Raw genomic sequence first — 19,216 nt, forward strand, 5'->3', positions numbered from 1 at the left:
GTCTATCATTAGGTAGATCCCCAAAACTACACAAACTTGCTTTTGTTAGCTTTCAATAAATCTCCGTAGAGCACATTCCTTGTTTTCTAAATTGCACTTTAGTTTCAAGCAAGATCGACTGTGGCTCAAAGAGCATTTAAACCATATTTATAGTAGATGGATTCAGATATAGAGGCAATCTAAGTTTTACTCAGGGGAAAACTGCACTAACAGTTCTCCTTTTTTCAGTCATTCAACCATAAAGTTGATAGTGATTGTGACAGATGTTTTTATCTTCTACAATATAGTTTTTGTCTTTTTAAAGTTTTACTGCTTTCTCAACAAGGTTAGATGAATTTGCTGAATACTTGCATGACAAAAGTTTAGGATGACACAATGTGACTTGCAAGGTTTTCTTGTCATTTCCAGTAGCTGCTCAGATTCTAAGAGGTTACTAAATTTTTGTGTATGTTTGTGCCTCGCATTTTCATGAAGTTAAATGCAGTGTTCTTTTCAGATACAAAAGTAATACACTACGTAGTATAAAACACCTTTTACAAATATGGAGAATTTTTTTTTTATGTTTGCATTAATGTTGAAGCTCAGGGCTTTTTTTTTAAACTTACAGAATAAAATTTTGTTCCTGTAACTTCAGATAACTTGAAAGAATATATCCAGTGCAAATGACTGTCAGTCCTTCAAACTTCTAATTTTGTTCTACTCTTAGGGAGATGATATTAGTATAGAAGAAAATTACAGCTTTCAAGTTGAAGTCTTCACTTCTCCCAAACATAAATGACGTAATCAATATTTAATTTTTGGCAATGTTGTGTGTCAAAGTCAAATGAAGCAGATAGCAAGACCAAGGACAGGTTTTGAATTGTCACCGGGAATACATTTCAGTGACAAGAGGTGTTCAAAGTATTTCACTTTGCAAGATCATAAGTCTCATTGATGTTCAGTTATTCCACTTCAATGTGCAATGTTTCTTTCAGTGTTATCTTTGATCATGAAGGTTCCTAAGGAACTTATTATAGTACTTATAAGATGAGAGCGTTTTTTTATTTTTTCCATCTTGTTACTTCATTCCTGACGCTCTTATATTCTGCACTACTTTACGTGCTGGTTATCTGTCCTTTCACTGGCTATCCATTTTTCAGTTACACCAAAAGCCTTGGTGGTGGTGTTATATCCTTACATATTTGTAGTTGTGATAGGTAGCTTTTAATTCCTATGAGAGAATAGTATATAGGCTCTATCTACAGCTAAAATGAGCAAGCAAGGCTACTTTTCAGTTTTTTCAGATTCTAGCAAAACAGTCCTGTCATCTCTCTACTGCTCCATCCACACCTTCTTTGTACCATATACATTTAATTCTGCTAGTTGATCGCTTTCTGAAACTTTATATAGCTGTCTCCTATTGAGAAATGTTATCTTTATTATTTGTATATTGACATTCACGTAAAGATGTAATATTCCTGATGTAAACCGTGTAAATGTTTCAGTTGCAGAGAATTTCTGAATTTAAAAAGCCTAGAAGAATACATTATTTAAGAAAAAAAAAAGGCTAATGAGAATTATTTCTTTGGCAAAAAATAATTTTTTATCTGAGTCATCTCTCATGCTTGCTACCAATGAAAAATGATGCTTTGAACACCTTCTGTCATAAACCATAGCTTTAATAGTGAATGTGCACATTAGTGCAAGGTTTGCGCACAGATGAGTTACAAATTAATACGAAATCTAATTATGATTTATGTTTTCATTCTGGTGGTGTTACTTTTTATATACAACTCCTATGTGAAGTAATGACAGTAGGAGATGGGAGCAGGTAGGCTAGGGAAGATGCTTTTGTATCAATTACTGTTACATTTTTTTCAGTAGAAGTATTCAGTATTTTTCAGTAGAAGAAAGATCAGGTTGTTTACCAGAAATACTTAATTAATAATAAGATTCTGTTGAGGATTTGGCAAACTGTAGTTCGGTCCATAGGATAGATATTTTGTGTACATGGAGTGCATTAAATTTAATATTTTTTATCTTGATTCCTACTATTCCTTCTTCAGGTGGTCATTTTTACTTCAGGTGAAAACAATATGGCAAGCATATGAATATATTTTAAAGTTTTTATGCATACACTAAATTCCCAAGTATTTTTTTCTTTTTTATTTATTAAGTTTGCATACGCTATAGTTTTTTCTACCTAGGAACTTGCTTGAGTAATGAGCAAGTGCTTTGGCACAACTATTTAGCTGTGATATATTTGAAGAGCATGGAAAAGTGGACAGGATGTTTTAAATTGTTAGGATGATCTTGGAGGGTGAAATCACACTCGAGCACTGCAAGGGCTTCTTGCTTTTTCTTGTAAAACAGGTACCTGTAGCCACATGGGCTTAGTTACATATTTAATCCTGCTAAAAATTCCAGTGTTTTCTGGATTATTTCTGGGGTTTATTTCCTCTTAATTTTTTTCAGTGCACATTCCAGGGTTGAGAAAAATTGTATTTAGTGAAAAGAGTTGCTGAGAGAAAGTACATTGGAGTAGAAAGTAGAAAAGGTTGCCTTAAGGTGAGGAATCCTGCTTACTAATGCACATCAGTCTGCTGTATCCTCCCAGGTTCTCCTCAATACAGTGTAGCAGTGGTTTTAAAATCAATTACTAATTAAGATACTAGAATATTTTCCATGTAACCATGGCCTTTTATCCTCGTTGTTTAAAGTGTATTGTCCTGGCAAAACGTGTGGATAACTGAGTCCTAAGAAGTCTTGGTTAAAAACCCTGATTGTTGTTAGTTAAAAACACAGCTTAAGAAATGAGACATTGTAACTAAGAAAGAAGCAGCTTGATATGCTTGGGATATCAAAAAACCACGAAAACATCATAAATAATAAAAGCAAAGTTTTCTAAAATCCTTTCTAAAATGGAAGATTCACTTTTTAGCAAGGTTGAAAAATATAGGGGTAGGGTTTGGGGGTTTGTTTTTGGACTCATCAGCAAGTCTCTGGAATAAAGACTTGTGTTGTCAAGTTTAAGCTGAATATTGAATTTCAGTAGAGGTACTTATTTGACTTAATTTTATTTATTGAATATCTGTTTTAGAAGTTGTACCATATTCATTGGTAACAGGAACCTGTATTAAATAGTATAGCAGTGCCAAAATCCAGTTCCCTTCCTTGTCTCATGCCCAAGAACTGTTTATAGCAGGGCTAAAGAAGGATGTTAGAGTAGTTGTGAATTTGCTACCTATAGCAATCCAGAACAATTATTGAATTAATAGAATCAGCTACTTTTCATACCTGTTATACACTGAATCACATGAAGAAGCTCTAATGTCCAAAATTTCCCTACATTTCTCTTTCTTAGTAACCTGTTGGTGTTTTATTGAGCTACAGAATTCAATTTTTTTTTCCTGAGTCCAGTGAAACTCTCAAACATGTAGAAATAAGCTTCTCATTCTTTTCCTGAAAATAGTTATTTTTTCAAATTGTAACTATTCTGCATGTGTATCACTCCAGAAGAGAATGATCTTTCAGTACAGACATCCTTGCTCACACAGGCATTGCATGAGTTCTGATCTATGTATGTGTATGCTGCATCATCTTATCACTTCCTCTTTGAAATTTTTCTTTCAAATTGTGGTAACTTCAGTTTGATATTACTTTAAGAAGAAGAAAAGATCACATTAGTTTCCTTATCCGCACCTTTTCAGTTCCTATCCAAAATAAATCTCTGGTTTGAATTCTGATGTATGACAAGATGAGGGGTTTGGGGTTTCTTTTGGTTTGTATCGTTCCAAACAGCAATGTAGTTACATTTCTCTTTCATTCAGTTTCTTCATTTAGAAATTACTAGGAATTCCCCTTTACAGAAATATTTGCTGGCTCAATATATCTGCTTTCTGGTGCTTCCACATCCATACATTTCCATTTTTTTCTCTACCACTCTTAATATATCTGATATTCAAGGAGTATTCTTATGCAGAAGTCTGTATTAGCTTGCTATTGAAGCAAGCTACTTGCATATCACATCCTAATATCATATTGTGTTTCTACGGATACGCAGTATAATAACGTTCCATTTCATGTGCACAAGCAACCTGAAGTGCTGTAAAAAGTGGTGGTAGCCTAGCAGCAGCAAGCAGTTATGTGTTTACAGGAGCCAAAACTGAAATTTAGACCAGTAAAGCTTTTTCAAGGCATGAATGTTCCTGTGATTTAAGGTTCTACTGGTTCTACTTCTATATGTCCTGTCCTACATTTCATGTTTTTATAAGAGCAGTTGCTTCATCAAGAACAGTATAGCTTTATACTAATTCTTATTGGTTATTTTACCTTTGTTCCTATACCATGTATTATCAACCTTAACAAAAATTCAGGCAAGGAATTATTTTTCATTGCCTAGTTTACTATTGGTATCTTCACAACCTCAAGTGATAGCATTTCTACTTTCTCTTTTTCTCTTTGTATGTTTAAGGAATCTTTTACTCCTTGTTTCAAATTCCTTTAACTACATTTTGTATTTAACAGTTTCTAGCTTAGACAAAATAATATCTTTTATTTTCATGTCTCCCAGGCTCTCTGTCTAGACCTAGTAGCCTTCTTGGCATGGTTCTTTGTTCTTCTGCACTCAAGAAAACAGGGCCAAATATGTCAAGAATTTATTTTGGCTGTCTGTCAAAGTATCTTCAGTTAGAATGGTACTTTTGCAAAAGGCTGATGAAAGGTGGTCTCCCTTGGTGGATAAAACTGTTGTCTGTTGATACACAAAAGTATATTTTTCAAGATCAGTCTTATTTGGATTGAGTACCTGTTCACTTTGGATTTATTGCATCCATATTAAAAATACTTCTCATTTGAGAGCAAATCTATCTTCATTTAGTCAAACAATTAGGCAATTTCATTATAGTATAAAACTGTGAAGTCATTCTTGATCTGATGTGATAACAGAAACAACTATCCAAGAAGTTAGTTATCTAAAAAAATAGATTGAGCCTGAATGTAAGGGTCATATCGACCATTTACTCTAGAATGTTTGTGGTGTTATCTGGTTTTGAATGGATCTTATAAGATACCATCTACAATACATAGGAGACATAGACCTTATCTCATTCTGACAATTTTTTGTAATAACTCTTTTATATCAAAGTCTTGTTTCTGGTATCTGTTTTGCCCAAGTAGATAGGCTTTCTCTTTTACAAAAAGAATCATGTTACCCTTGCATTTATAGGTCAGCACAGCAATGCAACAGATATGCATATAGTTATTCATCTTTTTTTCCTTCCAAGAAAGAAAAGACAAGATGTTGTCTTTTAGGACTTAGCCTGAGCAATTGCTATCAGAATTCGAGAGTTTATTAAAGTAGTTTCTTACATTATACTTATTACCCTAGTTTTTAAACTGTAGCTGTTTTTAGCAAGTATTTCCCCCAAAGGTTTTGAGACAAAGGTACAGGATGCTTTATTGTACTTCTGCCAGGTTCCCATGTGTTATTTTCTGGCTGGAAAAGGAGAACATTCATCCTACTTAGTATGTGGCCTAATGCTCTCACTATACTTACTGATGTGTGTAATCGTCATTCTGTGCCTCTCTATTCCTCAGGATGATTGGTTTTTTAAAAAAATGATCTGTGCATATGTCTGTATGCATAATCTTTCATCACAGCTGAACCTCAGTGCTGTGTAACCAGACCAGAGGAGGATGCGTGCACCATGTCAATGCTGCTTTACTTGCTCTTTTGGTGTGGTTCCACTTTTGGCTGAATATAATCCTTGTATAATTTATATTGGTATTGGCATCAATATTGGTCCTTTAGTTTAATTAATGTTAATGATCTAGTCTTATTCTATTAAATCTGTTTATATTTCAACCCTAGGGTCTCCTTGTTTTTTTCCCTGATTCCTCTTCCCAGGTGGAAAGGGATCATCAGGTGAGAGATTAATTGTCTGAATGACAATAAATTGTTGTGAGTTCCTCAAACCATAACACTGTGTAAGAAAAAAGTATTAATTTTTTCTATATTTCTGTATTTGTAAAATTAATGAACTGTAGCAGCACAAATCATGACAATATTCTGATGACATGTGACTTAACATGTGACTTCAAAATTGTGTGACCATGAAAATACTATGCCATTCACAGATGCCTCAAGATTAGGTGGTAGAATATGTTCAGATGATTAAAAGTGATGACAATGATTCAAATGAATCCCCATATTTATTACACTCAAAATTTATCTTTAATGTCTGAAATGAATTGCCTCTATGTTGCTTACCAGTTTAGTTTAATTTAAAAAGACAATATTATCTCTTTAAACGAGGCATTTATGAATAAGGTAGCATTTGATTTCTTCACTTAGGATTCAACAGTATATTTGCTTGTTTGAAAGAAAAGGAAGTGGTCACTTCCACAGTAGCATTGCATATCCTTGGACAGTAATTTTTGTAGCATTTATTGATATTTACATCTACTGAAACCTGCATATATTTCAGTAAAGAGCTTTTTGTTTATGCCAGCAATAGTGGTGACTGTGGGAATGTATTTATGGGAAAAATCTGTGACAAATTAGGGACCCTTAAGGTGAGAAATTCAAAGCACTTGCATTTAGAACATATTTCTCTCCAATGACTATGTTGGAAACTGGGCCTCCCACTTGAATGCCCTGCAGTAGAAATCATCCCATAAAAACCAGTAACAGGTTTGGCAAAATTTCAAACCAGTGGTTGGTGATCTCTCTTTCAAATTTGCACCATTTGTTACAGTTTATTTGTTAAGACTTCTTTTTTTTTTTCTTTTAAAAATAGTTTTCAAAATGTGAGGAACGCCTTTGAGTAAGGAGTTCTGTGTAGTGGCATGGTGGTTCTTTTGTTTGCTTTATGAAGTTCACAAGCAGCCTCCTTGGACAATGGTTTCATTCAACAGCACCATCAGTGTGGACAAAGATTGATTGTGGCTACTTCCCAGGTTATTGTTAGTATCTAGCTACTCAAAGGTCTATTGTTTTAAGCTTCTGCAGAGTGAATTGAATCTTGGGTCTTTCCACCTTATCTTCTTCTTCTGAGGTTATCGTCTGACTGATTTAATTATATTTCCTGTAACTTCAGTGGATACACCCTTTCCCAGTATCCTTACTGACCCTTCCACGTCTTTTTCACAGCTGAACTCTTCAGGATGCATAGATGTGAGGAAATACATGTGACAAGAAGCTTTACACAGATTTTCCAAACACAGCCCTGCCTAGTCAAAAGGATAAAGTAGAATATTACGAATACTTAAGAACAAACCTTAAATGCACTTGTCCTCAAAGACATTTACTCTTTCCTTTGAAGTCCCACCACCCTATCTGTTTTGAGAAACATGGGATCTTTCTTGTTACACTGAGCCCCAATGCAAATATCTGTCCCTTAATTTTGCTGCTAGAAGTGCTCAAAGAGAACAAATCTCTTAGCTGGTGTTCTTTATAACCTACATGTCGCACCATCAGGTCACTTCTAAGTGACTTCATTGATGCGACAGCTTTCACTGTGACCACCGAGGTATCTTCTCTAGGAGCTAGCTTAGTGTCTAAAAATGTTTAAAGGACTCTGTCCTCCACTGAAATATGAACAGCCCTTGTATATGCTGCAGCTTTTAGTACTTCAGTTCAGCTTAGGACAACAGGGCAAAAGAGCAGCACATTCAGAACTGAATTGTCAGTTTGGGAAAGCTATACACAAAAAATTGAAAACTTCACTACCTAGGACTTAACCTGTTTTTATTTTTTCCTTAAATATGAACTTCTTTCCTGCTTGCCAAGACAAATTTTTGATGTATGCAACCGGTGTTTGTTTTTATAAAAGCTATACCAGCAGTGTGAGGTGCAAATTCTGCTTTCCTTATTGGGGAAAGCCAGAGAATAAATGAGCCTGCAGGCCTAGTGGGTAGCAAAATGGGCTGGCAGCCAGGATGCCCAGTGAAAAAATTGGCAGCCAGTGAAAAAATGTTCATAGTGGGGCTGAAATTAGAGGACTGAAAGTATTGAATTGAGAAGAAATCGGATTTAAAGGTTGAATGGTAGAGGTCCAGTATAGAGTAGAGCAGTATTTGTGACTTTTGAGTGATGAGGCTTCAAGGCTTAGTGTGTCATGGTTTGACCCCAGCTGGCAGCCAGGCCCATGCAGCCACTCCGTGTAGTTCTCCTTCTTTGCCTCCCAGAGGGGTAGGGAGAAGAGGGAGAAAAGGAGGGGAAAGGAAAATAGGGGAAAAAAACTTGTGGGTTGAGGTAGAGACAGTTTAATAGAACAATAACAGAAAAAGGAAAATAATAATGGTAAAATAATATACAAGATGAATTAGTACAACACAAGGCACTCTTATCACCTGGTGACTTGGTTGCACAGCTCATCTTGAGCAGTGATTGTGGATTCCCACCCCTGGCTAACCCCCATTTATATACCAAGCATGACGTCTATGGTGTGGAATACTGCATTGTTCTGTCTATGCTTCTCATCTTCTATGGGAAGCTGAAAAAAGTCCTTGAATAGTATGAACATCCCCTAGGAACAACTAAAACAATATGCATTATTGACGTTCCTTTCATACCAAATCTGAAACACGGCAACCACTACAAAGAAAATGAACTCTATCCCACCTGAAACCAGGACAGAGTGGTTTGGAGATGAGTAGGAAGTAGCTTGGAGGCAGGAGGCAGCGGTAGCTTTATTAGAAAAAAAAAAACAAAGGCTGGGAGAAAGGTAGTCTGGTGTGGGTAGAAGGGTTTGGGGAACTTCAGCCGGGTGACAGGAGGGCTATGCAACTGAAAGCTCTGGGACAAGCTGGGTCTGGAAACCCTACTGTAAAGCTTGGTCCCTATATGCTGGTGTATACATATCCCCTATGGAATAAAGTTAAGCATAAAGTATTTGAACTTATTCTCAATCAGACTTGCTTGGAGCAGTCTGGTCTCAGTAGCACACAGCTCTGTGCAGGCTAATTAATCATTCTGATCACCAGCATTCTTTACAACCAGTAGGAGCTCTTTATGTGATTTCCATACCATCCCTGTTGGACTGGGCCTGCCTGTGCCAAGAGTAGCCATTTGGTTTTGTTACTCATCATTTATAATCTCTTCACATTTTGGGAATCATCAAGCCTGTTTATTTTGTTAATTGTACAGTGAAAGTAGGGATCCAACACTCATATGCGCAGAGCTCCAGTTTAAATGAGATTTAGGACAGGAAGTCACTAAGAATAATGGCATAATATATAACGTTTGTGTTTGTTGTAGTCTGTTTTGCCCTGGCTGTGCATTTTACCTACCAACTTCTCAATTTGATTTCTGACCATTAAAATTTACAGCAGCCAACAGATATTTTTGGAGAACTAGGCTGCCTTATATTGGTGTAAAATAACCAGTGTATTGCAAACTCTCCTCTGTGAGGACATGGTTACATTATCTGTGTCATTACTTGTGTTAGCAGAACGCTGGTCTGTTGATGATATTAATGTACTAAACTTTGAAACTACAAGAAAATTGCTTTACTTTTTACCACTGGTCCACCTGCACTGTGTTTATTCCTTCATCTGCACATGGGAGAGTGTGAGTAGTATTGCCTATTAAAAAAAAAATAAATTAAAAGCAGATTAATTAATAACAAAAAATAATTAATAACAAGATTAATTAATAACAAAAATATGATGGTATGATAAGGATGTTTTATTGGCATTCATTAGCATTCATGTATGTTATGCTTTTGTAGGTTTACCATTTTCTAGAAGTGCAGCAACCCTAATAAAACATTCATGCCATACTGCAGTAGAATGCATAGGCATGAATATGTTTATTGGTTGAGAATGTATGTCTTTGTTAGAGGAGCTTGTATTCCCTTTGTTTGAAAATACTCCTCATGTATTGAGGAAGCCCCATCTAATTGGTGTTTGTCTGGCCTAAAACTGCAGAAGTAAAAGTACTTTCAAGCGCAAATATATTTTTCATGCATGAATGTAGAAGTTATACATAATGCATTATTAACTTAAAAGAAATTGATTTGCTGCAATATTAAAAATATATTAAGCTCTTTGTTTGCAGTAGAAACTGCTTACTTAATGTAGAGCATTGTTCTTATTAGAGAAAAGAATTGTAGTTGGATTTCAGTTTTCTGTATCAGAATTTTCCACTGTTGATCAGGCAAGTGAGGGTTGTAAAAAATATCACCTGTATCAGTATTTTATTATATAATATTTGGAAGTTGGCAGTCAGTCCCCAGTGTTAAATTTCTTGACAAGCAGTATGTAATTGCTTCAGTAATTTAAATTACTTCTTGCCAGCCACAGAATATTTACAGTTTATTCCTTTTTTCTGGATGTCAGTGTCCTTCACTTGTCTCCAGTTTGTTTTATATGGTGAACTTTGACAAACATTGATGAGGGTCAGAAAAAACATTTTTCATCATCATAAGATTTAACCTCCTTTGTATTAACTTTCCTTTAGTGATCTGGCCAATATAAAGTTTTTTGTTCCTGGCCAACTGATGTAAAATCACTGCCAGTTGGCTTATACTTTTGAGATACATTTATCTGTTAATATGAATTGTGTGATACTGGAGATTTCAAGAACATTTTTCTGAAACAGAATGGTGTGATAATATGAATAGTATAGCTTTTATGGTTTCTCTTCATCAACTGGATCCCCTTCTTCCCTAGTTGAATGCTCTATATCAACTTGAGGAATCTCCAAGCTTTTGATAACAAATTGCTGATGGCTCCTAAATATCCTTGTGCTTAATATATTGTATTCTCTCAAAGACCCTTTATGTGGGAGCTGTTTGAATATATTGTGATTTATATTTAGTTTCTCTTCTCTAAGCTTTTAATGTTTTTGTCTTCTCAGTGCATTTATCTTTAAGATCATTTAGATGTTGTTTTTACACATCCATTTCCCTTCTCACTGACTCACAGAACATCTCTTCAAGCTACACTGAATTGGAGAGAGGTTTATCCCATTGTTGTTCTTCCATATTTTGCCTTGGTCGGTTGAACAGCCCTTGAGGGGTAGGGCGAAGGGGACTAGATTTGGAGTATATTGTAGAATTCTGCTGAAGGACATGGTCCGAAGTAGGAGCATCATGTGCACAGTTTTGCTGTAAACTTCCAAAACTGATAATCCCTTTCTTACCATGATGCCCCGCACTTTGGGATGAAACAGTAACTGGAAGGAAGTAATGACAGGTAAAACTGGAAAAACAAGGGGGGTCTTCTTTTCCCATAGCATGTACAAACTTGTGAATATCATTGTTTCACAGCCAAAACCTGCTTTTAAAAGGAACAACTCAATAAACATTTAATGGTATGTGTAGTAACATTGACAAATATGATGCAGTCACCTTTCATGATTTAGGATTCAGTAGAGGATATTCACACCGTTTAACTTCATGTGCCCTGAGGCAAGTAGGTCAGGAGCACAAGGTCCTGCAAAATTCCAATTTCATTGTCAGGAGCAGTAAGCAGGGAGACTTTATTGTAGCAAGAACAGGGTATAATATTAGAAAGAGTATCGTGTTTTAAGCACAGCCAGCAGCTAGAACCACACGGCTGCTTGCTCACTCCCCCCATTTGCAGTGGGGGAGAGAATCAGAAGAGTAAAAGTGAAAAGAAACTCGCGGGTTAAGATAAAGAGGGTTTAATAGGTAGAGCAAATGCCACACATGCAAGCAAAGCAAAATGAGGAATTCATTCACTGCTTCCCATGGATGGGCAGATGTTCAGCCATCTCCAGGAAAGCAGGGCTCCATCACGTGTAACAGTTACTTGGGAAGACAAACACCGTCACTCTGAACGTCCCCCACTTCTTCCCCTGGCTTTATATTGCTGAGCACAACGTCACATGGCATGGAATATCCCTTTGTTCAGATGGGGTCAGCTGTTTCAGCTGTGTCCTCTCCCAACTTTTTGGGCACCCCCAGCCTGCTTGCTGGTGGGGCAGTGAGAGGAGCAGAAAAGGCCTTGACTACTCGGCAACAAACTAAAACCACCAGTACGCTATCAACAGTATTACTCATTCCAAATCTAAAACATAGCACTACACCAGCTGCTCACAAAAAAGTTAACTCCATTCCAGCTGAAACCATGAGAAAAGGGAAGGAGTTTAAAGATGGATGGTGTTAAGTATTTGAGGCTATTTCCTGTTGTGGACCTCTTCCTTTAAATAAATCCAACTGAAGCCAGAATCTCAGATTTGCCAGTTTTTCAGAGCTGTTCTTTATGATGAGTATAACTGCTGGTTTATATATCTTTAAGGTGAGGTCTTCTAAATTATTTTTTTCTGGAGTAAAATCGGGTTTGAAACAAGTACATTTCTTATGGGCTCTATTGGAAGGTAAAAGAATAATAATGAAACCACATAGAAGACTTCTGCTTAGAAACCATTAAGTGTCCATTCTTTGGTACCCAAGCCTTTCATTCATCTTCTAACGAGTCCTTTAAGCATATTTGAGCTCTCCTTATTGCTCACTGTTTGGTTCTGGTTTCCCTCCTTCCTAAGTTTTCTTCCACATCCTTCCTATCCCGTTCTACTCCCATTGTACTCCACCTTGTTCTTCAGATACTAGAATACCTGTGGCTAATCTTCAGCTTTTAACTCCTACTGTTATTCCCTTGTGAATAAGAAAGGGATATAAATATAATGCATTTATCTTAACTGTCAGTGTATTATACCCTGCCAGTTTCCTGGAATGTTCCCTACACAACACCCTTCTTGCTACATTACATTGAATATCTCCTTCAGGTTGTTCCAAAATCCTCCGGTCTTTCAGGTAACATTTTGCTAGTAACTAATTAGTGTTGCTTCTGCCTCATCTCTTAGTCCACTCACTCAGCTTGTGTTGTGGTATTAAAAAAAGTCATAAACCCTGAGGCACAACGTGTGCGGTTTTTTTCAATTTCACTGTTCAGGCTCTTTTTATTAACCCTGTTTTGTTTAGAAGGAAGTATTGTTTTCATTTTACAAATGGGTAATAGAAAAATCAAAGAACTCATTTATAGATCACGCAAGTGACCAATGGGGATAGATTGTGCACACCTTTCATGCTAATCTTTTCTAGCTACAACTGTTCATATAGATGGGATTCTTGTGTCTAGCTGAGTTTCTGAGAAACATGGAGTGTATAATCCATGCCGTTTTCTGAAATGTTAGTTTTTCAGGCAACTTCTAGAACATCATACAGGAGTTGATCAGAGAGAGATAAGGATTTACCTGAATTCATTTCTATGGCATTTACCATGAAAAAAATGGTTTTTTATTCCTGCTGTCCCTTGCCTTCTTGGTAATATCCTATTTAATTCGCAGAACAGATGCAGTTGGTGCAATAGCGATATCATTCTGATTCATCCCTTGAGAAGCACTCAAGTTGCATTCTGCAAGGTTCCTGTAGAAAACAAGTTATCATGTATATTAACTGTGCTATGGGTGTAAAGCAAGAGTTGATCTTAGGTTATCTCCATGTAATTTATATTTTCAAGCATTTATAATTTCATTGCTCGCAATGTATGCATTGCATATGTATTCATCTATTTTTTTTGAAGAAAGAAAGAGTAAATAATGTCAGTTATGTGCACCTCTGGTCTCATTTCTGACTGAATCCTAAACCTTCAGCATAACTTGAGCAGCCACAATGTCCACATAGGGAAGTAACAGAAGAAAAGCTTTTTCCTTGAAGGTGGATGCATATTGCTATCACTTACAACTTCTCCCCAAGTTTCTGTCGTATGTAGCATTTTCCTGAATGTCCTGGTTCCATGTCATTATGTGAGATTATCAGAATTTATTTTTTCTTATTTCTCATTTTTCAAAACAAAATTGAATATATTATTTTTGAAAAAAAGTTTCAAATTAATAACATGAATTGCGGTTCTACTTGATTATGTCTTGTTGTCTGGGACTGGTAATATGTCAACCAGGGTATTGGGCCAAGTATCTTTGCTCTAACTCATTTTGTTTTCTTTTCAAATAAGGATCTTTCTTCCCTTTTTTATTTTTTTTTTTGTTGTTGTTAGGAAAAATATAGCAACTGGGTTAAAACTGCATATATTTTAATTGAATCTCTCTTCTAAAGGAGACATATTTTCTTTCGTAATGACAGTTTTCTCTTGGGCAGTATACTAGAATTGCTTGGAGGTTTGCTTGGTGTCCCATCAAAATAGTAATGTGGGTGTTTCACTTGAGAGTTCAAAACAGACACTATTTTAATGCCATAAGACCAGGGAAGGAAAGCAATAATTTACATAAAGTGCATTTTGCTAGTGGACATCCCATCAGAACTAAATATTTAGATTTTTAATATATTGCTTGGTTGCATGACTTCTTGAGAACCCAGTACAAGTTAAAAAAAAAAAACACATTCAGTTGACTGTGTTTTAATATGAATTTCTCTATTTTCCATGGGTCAGGTGAAAACAGAACAGTGGCAATCTAACTTGGACTTTTGTGAGTGTGCTCCAGAGAACATAAAGCATAGTTGGATTTCCATGGTTCGTTAAGTCTTTGGCTTCCTTGCTGAGATTTCTTTTAAAAAAGACAATGTGTTTTGAAAGGGTTCACCTCAGTTCTATGGGTCTTTGTTTTACACAACCTGTGAAGCAACCATCAGATAATAAAAACTTTCAATTCAGTTTTGACTCAGACTAGAAGGATATCCCTAAAGTCATTTTTATTGTGTTCTTCCTTTCTACTTCAAATTACATGACACAAGTTTAATTTATCAATAAAATAGGTTTATTTACTGGATTCGGCAATTCCAAAAATAATTCTTCCTGTAAATTAATGTTTTATTTTACATGCTTCTAACAGTATGAAGCCTTTTGAGCAGCTACCTCATTTGTTTCTTTCATCCTCTGCATCATCTAGGAAAAAAACATATATAATAAAGGAAAAGTAATCAGGTAGGAGATATTGGGGGAGAGGTTATATATATGATATATTTAAAAAAAAAATCTAATGTTGGTCTGGCATTAAAATTTTCTGGTTGGGCAGCATAATTCTTAACTGGGAATTTTGATAGCAGTGGCTAAGATCTCTAGGCCTGGGTCAACAGGAATCGGTATTGCATTCTGTCACATATCAATCATGATACTTGCCAGGCCTGATACTCCCAGTTATAGCATACTATGATCATACGATTTGTAGAAGGTATTGGGTGCTTTTTAATTCAGTTAGAGTTTTAGGACTTCGTTATTCTTCATCCAAATCAGATAAGTAACTTGTATTCTTTAAAAAATGTTAGTGAATTCAGCATGCAACATATGTGCCAGATTGGTAATATATTGCAATTAAAATGATCAACAAAGCAAGTTTAAAATGCTGTGATAAAGCATCATTTATTCCAGAGATTAGAGTCTGTGTCTTTGTCCTCTAGAGGTGTCTCAGAGAGTCAAATTGATGTCTTGCATGTACTGCTAACTGATTGTGTGGAAATTTTTTTAAGTTCACTTTTTCTTTATCTTCTGTCTTTTTTACCCATCTTCCCCCATTGTAGCAAATTAGACGGCCGGATGAAAGCAAAGGAGTTGCTAGTAGAGTTGGATCCCTCAAAGTAAATATGTTTCTAACATTTATTTTGCAAGTTTTCTTCTATAGCCTACACTTGTCCTGTTGAAGGGGGAGGTGAGGGGAGGGAGGGAAGGGGCTTTTCCATTTCTCACCATCCCATCATTTTTATTTTAGTATTCTTATTGCTGTTGGGTCACATTTTGTTTGTTTCTGTGCTACACATAGAACAACCTACTGAGGGCAGGCTGCCGGTTAGTTAGCTTTGAATGTCACCACAAATAAGAGATAGTAACAGCTTTCTTGAAGTGCCTGTAATTTGGTGATCATGATTAAACCACTTCTCTGATCTATGGTTTTATTCTTGTATCTTAACTGCCTGTTACATGGAGAAGTGACTTACTCATCTTCAGACTACTGTTTCTCATCTTGAAACCTAAATTAAACTTTTATAGTGCTCACACTTTTTGCATTTAATGCTGCAAAGGACCATTACAAGAGAGTTGAATATTTCATGTATATCTAGCCTTTAAATGAGAAAAAATCAGAGTAAATAAAAGGGGAAATGAGAGAGAGATTCATGTGAGGCTAATAAGAATGGAGCCACTGTTTTGGTAATCATTAGTCCCTTCTGCCTTTTTTATGTTTGTACAAACATACTAAAACATTTAGAGCACTTAACAGAACAAGCAGATGTCTAAATCAGTACCCACATGCATAGTTTTACACTCTAATAAATGGTTTAAAACACGGGACATAATCTCTACCAAGATGCTGATCATGTGCAGTCCAGGCCATTCTGTTAAAGTCCCATGTCAACAGTTGCCTCTTTTTCAGCCATCCAATTTTTCACTTTTTTTCCACTTTATTTCCTTTTAACACTTTCTCAAGCACTAATTATTTAATTTTTCTTGTGCACTCTTCTTGCCTTTCCTGCCTTCTTGGTTTTTGATCTTTTGTTTTGGTTTTTTATGTGAGTGTATTGCCTTTGTTCCAGGACAAGCCATCCTCTCTGTTCTTTAACGCTGCTCTACAGCTGCTCTTTGTGAAAATGTGATTTCACTTGAGCATAAAGGGGAGGGGAAGAATCAGTTATGAACCTCTTTCCAGTAATGCCACCTTTTAAATTGATCCCAGTGTAGAAAAAGAAGCCAGTTGCTATTTGTTTATACAAATTATATCTAGAGGCATCTGTAGCATTCCTCACTGTCTGTGAGGCTTTATCTTTGCATCTTGTGTTTTGGGCAGAGGTTTTAGTTACAGTGGAGATGAGAGCACTGTACATGAATGAGACACTGTTCCAGTGGGAGACATTCAGCACCACTGAATTTACATGGAGGAAAATACAAGACAGCCACAGTTTCTATGCTGTTTTTGAAAATTGTGTATGCAATTACTGTGACCTGTGCATTTTAATGAGTCATCACGTACAGTTCTAGATGCATAATGCATATACTTATGCAGAAGATGTAGCTTGTTTAGGTGCCGGGATTCATTTTTATGAATAGATGCCCACTTTTTTTATGAACACCCACTGACACCTGATTTAGGGTAATTATTTCTGTATCTGACTGCCTAAGATTTAATTTAACAATACAAAATACATTTTTAGACACAAAATCCTATATGAATATCCTTATGGAAAATGGGAAATCATAATTGATGTTCCCAAACATGGAAACTTGCCTCAAAAAAGTTTTTTTGATGGAAATAAATTCTAGACACAGTCTTACCAATAAGCAAGCAAATAATTAAATAAATTAACAATGTAGCAGAGATTCATTTGCTTTAGAATAATTTGTCTGTTGATTTTTCAATTTTTTTCCCCTGTATTCAAAAAAGAGCCATATTAATCAAGCAGAAGTATCTTATTTCCAGTTTCCAACTTTACTGAGTTTGTGTGTCGTGTCGTTCAAAGCACTTTGATGTCTTGAAAAGTTTTGCCAGAGGCAGTGAGAAATGTGTTATGCTATGATTTATTAAAAAAAAAAAACAAAGCCAGAAAAACAAAGAACAAAAGAAAAGAAAAAAAAAAGCATGACAAGAGAACAGGTTGCTTTTTCAATTCATTTTCTGATGTTTACATGTAGCTCCATCGAAAGCTGGAGGAGCTCAGAGATCACCTAGAAGGCAATGTCAAAGGATGCTCTCTCCGAGTAAATGTACGATTTCACTCGGTGATCTGTTTTTTTAAAACTTCCGCTGGCTGGTAACACCAAATCTGATTGGTTTGTCCTCTCATCCCCGTCTTTTTCCTTTCTCTCTCTCTTTCTCCCTTTGTGTTTTCTTTCTTTTCTAGCTGGGGTTTCATTTCTAATTGATAGGTTTTGTTTGAAAGAATATCCTACTACATTTTAATGAATGCTAATCAAACTGCTTGGCTTTACAGCAACTAAAAAAAATCCCTTTCCAAAATTGAGGTTACATATCTAAAAGGTTCCTGAACATTAAACTTGGCCACAAATGAAATAGATATCCTTAATTTAAAGGATAAAAATATTGTCTGCCAGGGATTGATAACCTTACCTGAACTGAAAACTATGGCTGATATAAGGTAACCCAAAAGCATATAGGTTCACATGTACCTCTGTATTTGCCTTTAATCTTTTTGGGTACCTAGAAAATAGGTTAATACTTGGTTGGATGCCAGCTATGCAAATTTTGTTGCTTGGTTTTTTTTAGCAGGATAATATAAGAACTATGCTGCAGAATTTTTTATGCATTAGATTTGTTCTTTAATGAAAATAACATATATTGAGAAAAGGATTAGGATCTGGCATGTCAGTTGTGACGCCCCAAAAAGTTGTCCATTTTTCACAGAACTATTTAATAAAGCAAGTCAAATCCAACATAACAATACAGGGAGCAATACCTTGTGTGTAGTAGTTCATCTCATAAATTAAGACCAGGTTTTCAGCAATTAATTCTGCAGAAGTAAATTGAAGCTGCATAATTTAGCATATAATGGAAATTAGAAAAAAGGGACAGTTGTGAGCATAGTAGATGTGAAAGTTAGTAACAGTTTATCTCTTTGCACTTCCATCCAGTGAAGAGTCTCAGAGTAATTTATTTAGATTCATGTCCTGTTTGTGTCTTCCATACTCTATGACTGTTATCATTCTCAGCACTATCATTCTAATGCATAATCCACTATGGTTATACAGTGCAAGTTAGTTTTGGTAATGATAATGATTTGATCATTACCCCTTTTGGATGTGTTTGCATATCCAGCTATGTATCTGACATAAAAGTTGATTTCTGCTCATTGTCAAATAGAAGTCTCTGAGTTTATAATCTTTTGCAGGTCAAATACAAGGAAATTGAGCTGCTAATATATTGCAGCTTTCTATAAAGTAAATTTTATTAAAGGACTGTATCTTTTCCCTGGCAAATTTAAAAAAAATAATCAGGTTTTGGTGCTATCTCAAATTGATTAGTCATATTCAAGACAAAGCAAGTTCCTTTATTTTAAACTCCTCACTCTTAAATTAATGATTTAATAGTAGTGAATAAATACAAAGCCAGAAAAAAAATATGCTGTGAAACTTTGTACTAGAAAAAAGGTGTTTTAATCATACATTATTTCACAGAATGTCACATGAGGAAACGTTTCAAATTAAAAGCTGTGATGATATTAGCCATCACAAATTAGTTGTCATGAAATTGTCCTGTTCCTCTGTGCCACTTTATCTGTTATTGCATAGCCATACCCTACACAATGTA

The 19,216-nt window shown here is 35.6% G+C and overlaps 1 protein-coding gene across 13 annotated transcripts in view; it reads left to right on the plus strand.

The window, feature by feature from the left end:
• Positions 1–19,216, plus strand: part of GPHN (gephyrin) — a 278,428-nt gene that overhangs the window by 186,889 nt on the left and 72,323 nt on the right. For 10 of the 13 annotated variants that reach the window (XM_014941950.1, XM_014941953.1, XM_014941954.1 and 7 more), the window contains one exon: positions 15,483–15,539. The exons of the other annotated variants lie outside the window; for them this stretch is intronic. In XM_014941950.1, the coding sequence (XP_014797436.1) occupies positions 15,483–15,539 (57 nt within the window). The remainder of the gene's footprint in view (positions 1–15,482; positions 15,540–19,216) is intronic. 13 annotated transcript variants of the gene reach the window in all.

The sequence above is a fragment of the Calidris pugnax genome, unplaced genomic scaffold (genome assembly GCF_001431845.1).
Source record: "Calidris pugnax isolate Ruff unplaced genomic scaffold, ASM143184v1 scaffold56, whole genome shotgun sequence".
Classification (NCBI taxonomy): Eukaryota; Metazoa; Chordata; class Aves; order Charadriiformes; family Scolopacidae; genus Calidris; species Calidris pugnax.